The 14,878-nt window shown below is 43.6% G+C and overlaps 1 protein-coding gene across 1 annotated transcript in view; it reads right to left on the reverse strand.

The window, feature by feature from the left end:
* SYTL4 (synaptotagmin like 4) overlaps positions 1–14,878 on the reverse strand; it is a 41,560-nt gene that overhangs the window by 1,077 nt on the left and 25,605 nt on the right. Inside the window, exons 11-16 of the mRNA XM_060756379.2 lie at positions 12,441–12,619; positions 8,853–8,955; positions 6,853–7,014; positions 6,554–6,659; positions 4,595–4,694; positions 2,629–2,837 (exon numbers count right to left, since the gene is read on the reverse strand). Of these exons, the coding sequence (XP_060612362.2) occupies positions 2,629–2,837; positions 4,595–4,694; positions 6,554–6,659; positions 6,853–7,014; positions 8,853–8,955; positions 12,441–12,619 (859 nt within the window). The remainder of the gene's footprint in view (positions 1–2,628; positions 2,838–4,594; positions 4,695–6,553; positions 6,660–6,852; positions 7,015–8,852; positions 8,956–12,440; positions 12,620–14,878) is intronic.

Raw genomic sequence — 14,878 nt, forward strand, 5'->3', positions numbered from 1 at the left:
ACATCGGACCCTTCCCAAGGGTCTAGGACTGTGTGATGTATCAGCGAATAATGCGTGCAGATCCCAGTAAGGTGGCCTTCTGCAGCTGACAGATCGTAATCTTGTCAGCACTGATTGTATTTAAGTGCAGGCCAAGGTCTTTAGACACTGCATCCAGTGTGCCCATCACCACTGGGACCAACTTTACTGGCTGGTGCCAGAGTCTATGCAATTCGATCTTTAAATCCTCATATCGTGTCAGCTTTTCCTGTTGTTTCTCTGCAATCCTGCTGTCACCTGGGATTGCAACATCGACGATCCATACTTTGTTTTTAACACGATTGTGAGGTCAGGAGTCTTGTGCTCCAAAACTCTGTCTGTCTGAATTCAGAAGTCCCAGAGTAGCTTGACATGTTCATTTTCTGTAACTTTTTCAGGCTTGTGATCCCACCAGTTCTTTGTCGCAGGCAGATGGTATTTGTGGTAGAAGTTGCAATGAATCATCTGAGCAACAGTGTTATGCCTCTGCTTGTAGTCTGTCTGCGCAATCTTCTTGCAGCAGCTGAGGATGTGATCTATTGTTTCATCGGCTTCCTTGCAGAGTCTACACTTGGGATCTGTCATCGACTTTATTATTATTATTATTATTATTATTATTATTATTATTATTATTATTAAAAGGTAAAGGTTTCTTCTGACATTAAGTCTAGTCGAGTCCAACTCTGGGGAGTTGGTACTTATCCCTATTTCTAAACCAAAGAGTCAGCGTTGTCCACAGACACCTGCAAGGTCATGTGGCCAGCATGACTGCATGGAGCACTGTTACCTTCCTGTCAAAGCGGTACCTACTGATCTGCTCACATTTGCATGTTTTTGAACTGCTAGGTTGGCAGAAGCTGGGGCTAATAGCGGGAGCTCACGCCACTGCGAACTTTCAGTCAGCAAGTTAAGCAGCTTGACGCTTTGACCCACTTTATCTCTACTGAAGGAGATTCAAAGCAGTTTTAACATAAATTCATTTAAATTGTTAAAACCAGAAATGCCAAAGATTGAAACCTTCACCCTAAAAACAGATGCTCTGCTTCCTTGCTATGGTCCCCTCCAAGCATGTTGTGAGAGACAAGGACTCTCATCTATGCAGCGCTTCATATCAAAACAACCGGACTTCATTGTACTTGGCCATTGGAAAACAAAACACAAACGAGTTAGCATTCTCCCTTTGTTCTCATTGTTTATCATTGTTATTGTACTGATGCGTGCTCTTCCTTCTTTTTTGTTGTCTAAGTTGCTTCAAGGTAAAGTTGGTTCATTTCCAAACAAAACAAATACTTGTTTCTGCTCTGTTTTAATATTGCATGCTACATTTCAGCACAAAGAGAAGGCCAGTTATGCACCCTATATATGCTCTGTTTCCCCTTTTTTTTGCTTTGTTTTGTTTTGTTTGTTTGTTTCACCAGTTTTAGGAGGTAATTTCATAGAATCATAGAATCCTAGAGTTGGAAGAGACCTCATGGGCCATCCAGTCCAACCCCATTCTGCCAAGAAGCAGAAAAATCGCATTCAAAGCACTCCTGACAGATGGCCATCCAGTATCTGTTTAAAAGCTTCCAAAGAAGGAGCCTCCACCACACTCCGGAGCAGGGAGTTCCACTGCTGAACGGCTCTCACAATCAGGAAGTTCTTCCTAATGTTCAGATGGAATCTCCTTTCTTGTAGTTTGAAGATATTGTTCCACATCCTAGTCTTCAAGGAAGCAGAAAACAAGCTTGCTCCCTCCTCACTATGACTTCCTCTCACATATTTATACATGGCTATCGTGTTTCCTCTCAGATGGGATATTCTCCATTTGTCAAGTTATTTTTTAGATCGATTTCTGGCTCAAAATTGTTATTAAAATTTGACAACCTTGACAAATAAGCCATTTGAAACTTTTTGTGCAATCGTAACACGTTGCCATCATGAAATATACTACTTTGAAACTGGGTCTGTCGTTTTTGAAAACACCCTGTATTCCAATAGGCTGGGTTTTAAAAAAAATGTCATCACATATTTTAATGTTATTTCTACTATTTTGAAAGGACAGATTTTGTAGTTATTTCTAGGCTTGCGCATTTCGGCCAAACCCTGATCCAATTCTGCTGGACAGATACCACTAGACCGGGAGCCCCCGGTGGCTCAATGGGTTAAACCCTTGTGCTGGCAGGATTGAAGACTGACAGGTCGGAGGTTCAAACCTGGGGAGAGCATGGATGAGCTCCCTCTGTCAGCTCCAGCTCCCCATGCGGTAACATGAGAGAAGCCTCCCACAAGGATTGTAAAACATCAAACACATCCAGGCGTCCCCTGGGCAACATCCTTGCAGATGGCCAATTCTCTCACACCAGAAGCAACTTGTGGTTTCTCAAATTGCTTCTGACACAAAAAAAAAACCAGTATACCTACATATCCGAAAACAGGTGGGTAACTGAGTAACCGTTTTGGGCCTGTAGCCAAAAATGCAGCTAGATCCGGCCCATTGGTGGCAATGGAGAACTTTGGAGGCCCCCCTTTCCATTCCTGGGAGCCTTTCCTTTCCCCCCCCCCTTTTCCATGTATGTCTCTTCCGCCTTGACTTCAGCCAACCCCATCCCTTCTGAACAGCCTCCTCACCATTCCCAACTCCAAGCCGGACTCCACCCAAGAAGTCATTGCTGGAAAGAGGCTCCCGGTCCCATACGGTGAGCTCCAAGCAGATGTGGGCCAACTCTTCTGGACCGATGTTGTTGTAGACCAAGGTGTGGTTGTAATGAGGGTTCAGACTCTTCTTCACCACCGGGGTCTTCCTCTTGGTGGCCTTGTTCCTCAGAGGTAGCAAGTATCTGTGAAAAACAGAAAGATTTGCTATCTTTATTTTTTAAAAAGACACTTCTGTTGGAGAATTAACAATATCTCACATGCTTCTCGCTTTCTGTTTTATGACCCCCCCCCCCAATCACATTTGCATGCCTCTTTTCTCCATGGAGTAAGTGACTAAAAACAGATGTTACAACATCTGTTATAGAACTCCAGTATGCTGATGACAATGTCATCTGTGTGTATTCAGAAAAAGACCTACAAGCCACTCTAAAAACCTTCGCAGAAGCATACGAGAAGCTCGCCTGTCACTGAACAAGAAAACCAAAGTGCTATTCCAGCAGTGACCAGCCAATCCCTCTCCAATACCAAAAATACAGCTTAATGGTGTAACATTAGAAAATGTTGACCATTTCTGCTACCTTGGCAGCCACCGCTCCACCAAAGCCAATATTGACACTGAAATTCAACACCGTCTGCGAGTGCAGCATTTTTCGTAATGAAGCAGAGAGTGTTTGAGGACCAGGACATCCGTAAGGATACCAAGGTGCTTGTATATAAAGCTATTGTCCTCCCAACCCTGTTATATGCCTGCGAAACGTGGACTGTCTACAGACGTCACATGCAACTCCTGGAACAATTCCATCAGTGCTGCCTCCGGAAAATCTCTTGGGTAGACAAGCGGACAAATATCAGCATGCTGGAAGAAGCAAAGACCACCAGCATTGAAGCAATGGTCCTCTGCTATCAACTCCGCTGGAGCAGCCACGTCGTCTGGATGCCTGACCACCGTCTCCCAAAGCAGTTGCTCTACTCTGAACTCAAGAATGGAAAACGGAATGTTGGTGGGCAGAAAAGAAATGTAAAGATGGGCTCAAAGCCAACCTTAAAAACTCTGGCATAGACACTGAGAACTGGGAAGCCCTGGCCCTTGAGCGCTCCAGCTGGAGGTCAGCTGTGACCAGCAGTGCTGTAGAATTTGAAGAGGTGCGAATGGAGGGCGAAAGAGAGAAACGTGCCAAGAGGAAGGCGCATCAAGCCAACCCCGACTGGGACCGCCTTCCACCTGGAAACCAATGCCCTCACTGTGGGAGACAATACAGGTCAAGAATAGGGCTCCTACGGACCCGCCGCCAGGACACTGATCCTGGAAGACTATCCTACTCGAACAATAAGGGATCGCTTAAATGAAATGAAATGAGCATGACTAAAAGCCATGCTCCATCTCCTTTTAAGTAGAGCAGGGGTTCTCAAACTATTTCATCTGCAGATCCCTCTTTGGTCTGACATATTTTACTAGTACATGTTATTTGCTGTTGTTTTATCAATGGGAGGAAACTGGTCGAGTGGGACTTTCCAAAGCTTACTCTGTATAAAGTCTACCATTTAAACCTTATCGCTCTCTGCTTACTCCGAGAAACTCTGCTTTCAATACCTTGAACAAACTAGGAATGGAAGTCTCGGAGGTCAGGAGAGGACACTTTGCGCCATCTATGGCACTCTCCCTTGGCCAGAAAAAGCTGAAGTATTTACACAACATAAGTCAATACATGGCTACCGTGTTCAGCTTTTCTTGGACATGAATGCACCCCATAAAGACATCTACATATGGTCGCTTCCCAGAGCCCAATATTTGAGAATGCACAATGCCAAGTGAAGTACACAAGAGGATTATTCTTCCATGCCCAGCCCTGAATTCCTACAATATCTAGACAGAGCATTATTAACTGTGAGTTCCCAACCTTTCTTTCCACCAAAGCTTCAAACAAATCTAGTTGCTCACCCTTTGACAAAGCTGTCAGATGTCCCACCAGATTTGGCTGCTGTCAAGTTTTTGGCTTCTTTGATCCAGACTTGAAGTTCGCCGCCTTCTTCTTTTTTGCCTAAAGAGACCATTGTGAGTAGCATGAATGATCAAAGTCAGAAATGGAAGTACCCCATCACCAAAAAATATTCAAAGGAGAGTCCCCTGACCATATAATAATAATAATAATAATAATAATAATAATAATAATAATAATAATCTTTAATACCCCGCCACCATCTCCCCAATGGGGACTCGGAGCGGCTTACATGAGGCCAAGCCCAACAGCATATTACAATAAGGTAAAACCAAAACACAATAACAACACAGTAAAATACATACAACATATGAGTACAAAGACGATAAAGTAAAATTATACACAGTAAAATAAAATAACATAACATAGCAATGAGCGGGACACATGTGCAAGATAAAAACTAAGATACTAAAAATACTAAAATCAGGATGAGATAGGGATGGAGCAGATTGTTTGTGAGGGAGAAACTCGTAAATGAACGGGGTCATAAATATAGATCTTCATACAGGTGGGGAATATACTCTGGAGACAAAAACCATTGAGGGGGGAGCAACTGTGTATGATAATATGGCTACTAAAACAGAATTTGAAAACTTTGAGTCTCCACCTAAGGAAAAAAAAGTTAGGTTTCTAGATCTGATTGAGTAAATAATTCCATATATAAATAGATAGGATTTTGTTGTGGTTTAACCAGATGAAGATGAGAGGATTGGGCTTTCAAAGCCTGGGAGAATGGGGATGGTTCTTTCAATGAGTCCAGCAGACAGGGAGATACAGTGATTGGTGGAGGCCTTTCGCCTACCAGTAGCATAGCAACCCCTGATAACCCTGATAAAAACATGGAGGGGCAAGACACTTCACCTGAAAGAACATCTGTGTTAGACAGGCATATCAGGCTTGATCTAAGGGAGGAATCTAGCAGGCTGAGAAAATTGAAAATGTTCAGTGAGAAGGAAGACCAAAAAAAGTCTCACAAGCCAGGGAGCCAGGGTCACAGAAATGACTTCATGTTTTGCAGCCCTTAAACCAGAGAGGTGTCTCCATGAGAATTCAGATCAGGCAACACTGCATAAGAGTAAGCATCTCAAGTCCTGTTTCAGTTCATGGTTTTAGTCTAAGATCTTAGGAGCCCCCAGTGGCACAATGGGTTAAACCCTTGTGCTGGCAGGACTGAAGACTGACAGGTCGGAGGTTCGGATCCGGGGAGATCGTGGATGAGCTCCCTCTATCAGCTCCAGTTCCTCAAGCAGAGACATGAGAGAAGCCTCCCACAAGGATGGTAAAACATCAAAACATCAGGGTGTCCCCTGGGCAACGCCCTTGCAGATGGCCAATTCTCTCACAGCAGAAGTGACTTGCAGTTTCTCAAGTCACTCCTGACATTAAAAAAAAGTCTAAGATCTTGGGAGTTCTGATTCATGTTTTAAGAAGTTCTTATAGCCTTGGTTTTGGATTCATGCTCATGTTTTGATTCTTCTTTTCCTGGATCTATGCTCATGTTATGACTCTTGTTTCCCTATAGCTTTTGGATTATTTGGATTATTGCCTTTGAAGTGTTTTACTCCTCACCAGTTTGGTTGGGCTTTTTATTTATTTATTTATTTATTTATTATTTACATCACTTATATCCCGCCCATATCAGCCCGCAGGACTTCAGTCCCGCCGGCACAAGGGTTTAACCCATTTTGACTCCTTTTTCTTATTACCTGTTGGATTTTGCCTTTCTTACTTCTATTGGTGATTTCCCCTTTTAAATGTGCTTTTTCCAATAAACTGTTTTACAGTAGTACTACTTTTGGATTCCTGGTTGGTGTTAAGGGCAAGGTGAACTCTGGCTGGGGTGCAACAGATTTAAGGAGAAAAATGGGGAGCTACAACACCCATGGCTGATGAATACTCACTTTTCCTCCCACTTCCTGCAATGGCCTGCTTGGCAGGTGGAATGAACTTCAAAGAAACCACCAACTCGCCTTTGTATTGAGAAGAGGCAGCCAAATCCACCATGTGCTAGAAAAGAGAACAACATGTACCGGAGAGCAACAGGTATGGAATGAATATGAGCGTTTCCTCAACACAACCAACCCAGTTTATGCAAGGTTTACTTATGGCACCCAAGAGAAAGTGTACACAACAATATTGAAAAAGAATCAGTTGGAAGAGAGCTATGGACCTAACTCCAAACAGCAGGCATAGTACACACCTTGCCATGCAGAGGGAGGGTCTCCTCCAAGGGGCTCTCCATGTTCCAGGAGTCCATTGGGACCTCTGCTTCACCCAAGAATGTGTTCCGACCAAAGCGATCATGATGCCAGACGGAGAACTGCAAGATCCTGGCCAGCAAAATGGACTTGTTGATCTCATACTGTAAGGTGGTAAGAGGAGAAAGAAGTCCTTAGCCATGGCACTCCAGTAATGTTTGGTGCTGCTGCTGTATGATATACAACCAAAGATAAAATCTAATTCCCAAGAATGTAGTCCTTTTCCTCACCAAAGCATAGAAAGCACAGGCTCTCAATGACAAATCTTCCTTGGCTGAAAAGTGCTGCTTGGTTCAATGCAGCAGATTATCATGTTTTAAACAGCTTCTCATCCCTTACCTCCAAACAGAGAAGAAAATCCTACAGATATTAGATCAGCCCCCTCCCTGTTAGCATTTCGGAGGAAAGTGAAGACCTGGTTGTTTGAGCAGGCATTTGAAAAGGCAGTGTAAAATGGACAATTGGATGATGAGACTGGATCTTGATATAAACTATGAGACACGAATGAGATGTTTTATTGATGTATTATGATTGTTTATTATGCTACTGTTTTGTTTGTAACCATTTTATGATGTTTGAGCATTGAATTTTGCTACTGTTAACCGCTTTGAGTCGCCCGAGGGCTGAGAAAAGCGGTATATAAATATAGTAAATAAATAAATAAATAGAAAATAGGAGGCTCCTTTTCCCTGACTTTGACATCACAAACACAGCAAAGGAAAAGAGTGCCATGCTGAGGAGTGAGTCTTTATCATTAACATCTACCACATGACCAGGCTTCCTTGTTTCCAGTTTAGGTACTGAAAAATCTCATAGCGGAGGTGTGTTTTTCTAGGTTGATTCCCAACTTTTTTTTAACCAGGGACCAACTGACCAGGGACCACTCTCCAACATTAGTACCAAACGGGTTATGAATCAGTTTTGGGTCAACTTTAGATGCAGTTTGGTTATTTGGGGTGCTCATTCAGAAAATTGCATTGGATTGATCACATCAGCTCTAATTTCTGCTACAGAATACATGCCATCCAGTAGTTGCCACCTGCTCGCCCACAGAAAGCCATATTTAATATTATTGAATCATCTAGAGCTGATGTGGTAGTAGTAATCTTTCACGGGTATCAGCCTTTCCCCTCCCAACATACCCATTGCCTTGGTACTATAAGAGGGTTTTCCAAGACCAGCCGTTCTCGTTGCCACTTGGTTTTGAGGCAACTGTAGTAATGGTGAGGCCATGGACCATATTTTTGTTTTTGCAGACCACTGGTGGTCCACGAATCACAGGTTGGGAACCACTGCTATACTGACCTCACTACCTCTGAGGATGCTTGCCACAGATGCAGGCGAAACGTCAGGAGAAAAATTGCCTCCAGAACATGGCCATATAGCCCGGAAAAACCTACAACAACCCAGTGATCCTGGCCATGAAAGCCTTCGACAATACACTGCTATATTGTCACAAACTATCCCTTGTTGCAACTGTCTCCAGGGAGATTCAGACATATCAGATTTCCAAACAAGCCACTCCCGATGGAGAGGAAAATTGTGACAATGGTTTTGCCTGGGGATTGGAAAAGGAACTACATTTATATACTCATGAGACCTTTCTACGCAACATATCTTGTTGATTTGCAGAGAGTTCTGCCCCCTGGTGATGACATTATCAAAATGCTTAGAAGCAAGGGTTCAGTCTGCATATTGCTACCAAAAAAAAAGCTATTCCCAATTGATACACAAGCCTTGCAAGAAGCAACGTGGGACAGCCTTTTCCACATGGGAGCACAACCTGATGTATTCCTAACTGACTTGATGTTACTTCAAAGACATCAAAGCAAGAATATTAACTTTAATCTGGATGAGGCTGCGCACCAGAGAGGTATAGGATACCCAACACATATGCCTTGGTCATTCCTGGCATGCATACAACACACACACAGACAAGTACCTTGAGCAGTTCGTGGTACAGGGGATTGACTGTGTTGCGCTTGATGGTGGTCTTGTGCTTCCCCTGGCGGGATTTGTCTGGGAGAAGGTACGTCTTCACATACCTGCAGAAGACAAAAAGTTTGCACTTTGCATTTCAGTCACACACAGTGAGATACAGTGGACTGAGGACAGCAAATTCAAATCCTTGCAAAGCCATGACATGCATAAACTGGGAGACACTTGCTCGGACCCCTGGCCTTTGACCTGTGGGGTCCCGCAAGGTTCCATTCTGTCTCCCATGCTTTTTAACATCTACATGAAACCACTGGGAGAGGTCATCCGGACTTTTGGAGTTGGGTGCCATCTTTACGCAGATGACACGAAACTCTACTACTCTTTTCCACCTAATTCCAAGGAAGCCCCTCGGGTGCTGGACGAGTGCCTGGCCGCTGTGGCTGTCTGGATGAGGAGGAACAGGCTGAAGATTAATCCCGACAAGACAGAGGTTCTCCTGGTAGATCATAAACCAGGGTGGCAACCTGTGTTGGATGGGGTTGCACTCCCCGTGAAGTCACAGGTCCACAGTTTGGGTGTCCTCCTGGACTCATCACTTACGCTTGAAGCTCAGGCGTCGGCAGTGGCCGGGAGGGCTTTTGCACAATTGACACTTGTGCGCCAACGGCGACCGTACCCCGTGAAGGCGGATCTGGCCAGGGTGGTCCATGCCTTAGTCACCTTCAGATTGGACTACTGCAATGCACTCTACGTGGGGCTACCCTTGAAAATGGCCCGGAAATTTCAATTGGTTCAACGAGCGGCGGCCAGGTTGTTAACCTTACAGGGAGCAGTCAACCCTTCTGTTTAAGGAGCTCCGTTAGCTGCCATTCATTTACTGGACCCAATTCAAGGTGCAGGTGCTTACATACAAAGCCTTAAATGGTTTGGGACCCACCTACCTGCATGACCACATCTCTGTGTATGAACACACACGATCTCTTCGATCATCTGGGGAGACCCTGCTCACGCTCCCACCACCATCGCAAGCGCGATTGGTGGGGATGAGGGAGAGAGCCTTCTCGGTGGTGGCCCCTCGACTCTGGAACTCACTCCCCAAGGACATTAAGCATGCCCCAACTCTGGCAGTCTTTAGGAGGAGCCTGAAAACGTGGTTGTTTCAGTGTGCCTTTCCAGAATAAGGAAACTCCCAGCAATATGTCCCTAAACGCACTTTACTAGTGATCTAGGTCTGTCTGCACATTTCATCCCTCTCCAAAACTTCTATCCTAGTTATATGTCACCTTGTCATGCCCAGCATTATTTTTTAAAAAAATAATTATTACATTTGGCCCAGCCATAGGTTTTTAAATGCGTCGTGTTATTGTTAATGTTTATTGCTTATTTTCTGCTTATGAGTTTATTTATTGTTTTGTATTACTGTTGCTATTGTTTATTGTTGTATTGTGGGCTCAGCCTCATGTAAGCCGCACCGAGTCCCTTGGGGAGATGGTAGCGGGGTACAAATAAATTATTATTATTATTATTATTATTATTATTATTATTATTATTATGCATAAGACGACTCTGGACAAGTCCTGTTGTCTTTCATGTTTATTTACTACACTGCTTGTTCATGTTTATTTACTACACAGGTTTGTTGCAAAGTGGGGCATGAAAGCCCTCTCTGGGTAAGTTGGGGGGAGGAATCCATACAGTTTCCATCACCACCCAGAGACAGACAGGGACTCATGCAACCTAAGACACTGAGGCCACGTTGCTTCTTTTGGCTCCTCCTTTCCGCTTCCTTCCCTGCTTTTACAGAAATACAGCTTGCTTGTTCTTGCTCCGAGACTTTTCCCATCTTCTCTCCTAATGTGATTTCCTTCAGAGATGCCACCTGGCGTTTGTTTGCTTTTTACATTCCTTCCCTTTTCTGTTTCTTTCTCTCTAACGGAACAGTAGGGAAGGTAAAATATTCCCATTGTGTACCTTTAATTCACTTTTTTACTTATGGCAACTCTTAAGGCAAACCTGGGTTTTCAGCTTGCGTCTTGTGTCCACTATATTTTAATTTTTATTCAGTGTATTTTAACGTATTTATTTCGTAGCAATAAGTTTTATTATGTGTATTTTATACTTAAGATCTGTTTACTGATTAGTCCGCTGACTATATCAACAATAAAAGACAAAGACAAAAATACACAAATAGACACTAATTGCTACGCTAAAACTCCTGTAATAGTTAACTAAAATAAATTAGAAGGTGAAAGGAGGGGGAGTGGAGCGATGAGTGTGAAAGAGTGGATTTATATAATTATGTGTTTTTGTCTATGTTATAACCTGCCTCGAGCCACAAGAAGAGACAGGAAAGAAATAAAAATATTATTACTGTATTATTTGATACACAACAAGATGAGCACACAGCAAATAAGATCCCTATGCTGGTTGTTGTATTGGATCACACGTTGGACACTTCCCAAGTGTCTAGGACTGTGTGATGTATCAGCAAATAATGTGTACAGATCCAAGCATAGTGGCCTTTTGCAGCTGACAGATGATGATTTTGTCAGTGCTGATTGTTTTTAAGTGCAGGCCAAGGTCTTTAGGCACTGCACCCAGTGTGCCCATCACTACTGGGACCACTTTTACCAGCTTGTGCCAGACTCTTTGCAGTTTAAATCCTTGTATTGTCTAAGGTTTTCTAGTTGCTTCTCATCAATTCTGCTATTGCCTGAGATTGCAACACTGACGATCCTTGTGCTCCAAAACTCTGAATTTGGATGTCCCAGAATAGTTCATTTTCTGTAACATTTTCAGGCTTATGGTCCCATCAGTTCTTTGTCACAGGCAAATGGTATTTTTGGCACAAGTTCCTTCATCATCATCATCATCATCATTTGAAACACAACAAGATGAGTCCACATCAGAAGAGATCACTCTGCTGGCTGTTGTATTGGATCACATGTCGGACATTTCCCAAGTGTCTACGACTGTGTGATGTATCGGCGAATAATGCGTGCAGATCCCAGTAAGGTGGCCTTTTGCAGCTGACATGATAATTTTGTCAGCGCCGATTGTGTTTAAGTGCAGGCCAAGGTCTTTAGGCACTGCACCCAGTGTGCCAATCACCACTGGAACCACCTTGACTGGCTTGTGCCAGAGTCTATTATTTATTTATTATTAATATATTATTATTAATAATAATATAGTCTATTATTATTATTGCTCTTTTCCTCAAAGTTGAGAATACGTGAAGAAAAACAACATTAGGAAAGAAGATGGCAAAAAGTTTCCAGCCCCAGGTGAACATGCTTGGAAAAGTTACTTTTTACAGTAAACCCCCCCCCCCCCCCCCAATCCAAAAACTAGCATTTCCAGCAAGTTTTCCAGGCACTACTATCAAAAGGAGAGACAGAACAGCTTATCAATTCAGACATCATGCTGAAAGCTATTCAAGGACCAGGACCAAACTGACTATGGACTTGAACAGATGGCAAATCTATACTTGCCGTTGTACTCAAATCAGGGCAAAAAAAATTAACCCACCAAGCCCCACATCTTCTCTCGCACTGGATGACAATGAACGATATGCTGCCCAGCAGGCACTCACGGGTTGGAGCGTTTCTTGGCGTCGTCGGCATATGCCAAGCGGCGGCAGTCCTTCACATGGATGAACAAGGTCTGGGTCTTCTCCTCATAGCTCAAGCTGAAGGCAATCTCTCCTGTGACACAGACGTTGCCAAAATCACCCGCCTCGCTATAAAGACTAACCATGCTTCCCAAAGTGCTCTGAGGAAATTGGAAATACAAAAGAATGCCATACATCACTTGCTGCAAAGAGGAAGAACGTCCTTTATAACATCTAATACTGCAACTACCCTCAGCCCTAGGAAACAACAAGGGAACATGGGAGTTGCAAGCCAGCGCCTGGAGAGCTACATGGAGAAGACATTTCTTGTCAAACATGTACTCAAAAAGCAGGGGAGCTCCAGACAAGAAACAATCAGGGCCAGCTAATCACCTCCCAACAAAGGATTCCACTGGGCAGTAAGAAGCCAGACTTTGAAACTGCTAGGCCATTCAAATTATTTATTTATTTATTTCAGTTGCTTTTACCCCGCCCTTCTCACCCCGGAGGGGACTCAGGGTGGCTTACAAAAGCAAGGCACAATTCGATGCCCGCACCACATAACAGCAATAAGACAAATAACATCAGTTAACAGAAAACAGCAATTCTAGCAATAACATCAATTAACAGAAAACAATAATTATTGTAAGGCAAAAACAACCATAAAACCAATAAAAGCAGTAAAACCAATACAAACCATTTCTCCTCATTGACGGTCAGCGTTTCGCAATCTCATAGTTCAAATTCCAGTTCCACAAATGTCAGTCCTTTCAGTCCTATCCATCTGGTTGTCCATATCTAGTTGTCAGATTGCCCAAAGCCCTGGTCCCACAAACATGTCTTTACCTTCCTCCTGAAGGAGAGGAGGGATGTTGATGCCCTGATTTCCCCCGGGAGTGAGTTCCACAGGTGAGGGGCCACCACTGAGAAGGCCCTGCTCCTCGTCCCCACCAGCCTCACTTGTGATAGCGGTGGGGTCGAGAGCAGAGCCTCCCCGGATGATCTCAAATTCTGGGATGGGACGTAGAGGGAGATACGTTCGGACAGATACGCTGGACCGGAACCGTAAAGGGTTGTGTAGGTCAAAACCAGCACCTTGAATTGTGCTCGGAACTGAACCGGCAGCCAGTGGAGCTGACACAACAGGGGGGGGGGGTGTGTTCCCTATATGTCACTCCGGTGAGCAATCTGGCTGCCGCTCGCTGGACCAGTTGAAGTTTCCGAACAGTCTTCAAGGGCATCCCCACGTAGAGTGTGTTGCAGTAGTCTATTCAGAGATGTAACAATGCTAATCAAGGTGGCCAATTGAAACATTCACACCTACCTCCAACAGACAAGAGTTGTTTCTCCCACCCTGGACATTCCACAGATATATAATATGCTATAATATTATATTATATGTCAAAGTTTTTAATTTTTTTATGCTGTTGTTGGCATTGAGTTGTTGCCTTGTTGACCACCCCGAGTTGCCTGTGGGCTGAGAGGGGCAGTATAGAAATATAGTAAGTAAGTAAATAAATATATAAACCCCATTTTGCTAGTTTCCAACAGACCTCACAATCTCTGAGGATGTGTACAATAGATGCAGGCGAAACATTAGGAGAGAATGCTTCTGGAACATGGCCAGACAGCCCGGAAAACTCACAACAACCCACTATTAGTTTTCCGGGCTGTCTGGCCATGTTCCAGAAGCATTCTCTCCTGATGTTTCGCCTGCATCTATGGCAGGCATCCTCAGAGTTGTGAGGTCTGTTGGAAACTAGCAAAATGGGGTTTATATATTTACTTACTTACTTACTTACTATATTTCTATACTGCCCCTCTCAGCCCGCAGGTGACTCAGGGTGGTCAACAAGGCAACAACTCAATGCCAACAACACAATAAAACATTTAAAAACTTTAACATATAATATAATATCAAGTCAATATCAAGTGGCTAACAGTATTAAAAAATTCTAAAATTGCAACAGCAAAAACAGCAGAGAGAAAAACAGGCAGGGACATCTAATCACCTTTCAAGAAGAGTTTGCTCCAGGCACAGTCAGCCCATTGTATGCTAATCAAGGTGGTCAGTTGAAAGATTCACACCTAGCCCAACTGACAAAAGCCCTCTGTCTCACCCTGGTCATTCCACAGATATATAAACCCCTTTTTTCCCAGCTCCAGCAGACCTCACCTCTGAGGATGCTTGCCATAGATGCAGGCGAAACGTCAGGAGAAATGCCTCTAGAACATGGCCATATAGCCCGAAAAAAACCCCACAAGAACTGAGTGATTCCAGCCACGAAAGCCTTCGACAATACATCTTGGATCTATTTCATGTGATTAGAAGATGCTTTTCCAGAAACAAAATGTGTTAGCAAGAGCTTCAGCATCCCAGTTGTCTAATAATAGGAACAACTAAATAAAAAATCTTCTGC

This window comes from Anolis sagrei, chromosome 10, assembly GCF_037176765.1.
Source record: "Anolis sagrei isolate rAnoSag1 chromosome 10, rAnoSag1.mat, whole genome shotgun sequence".
Classification (NCBI taxonomy): Eukaryota; Metazoa; Chordata; class Lepidosauria; order Squamata; family Dactyloidae; genus Anolis; species Anolis sagrei.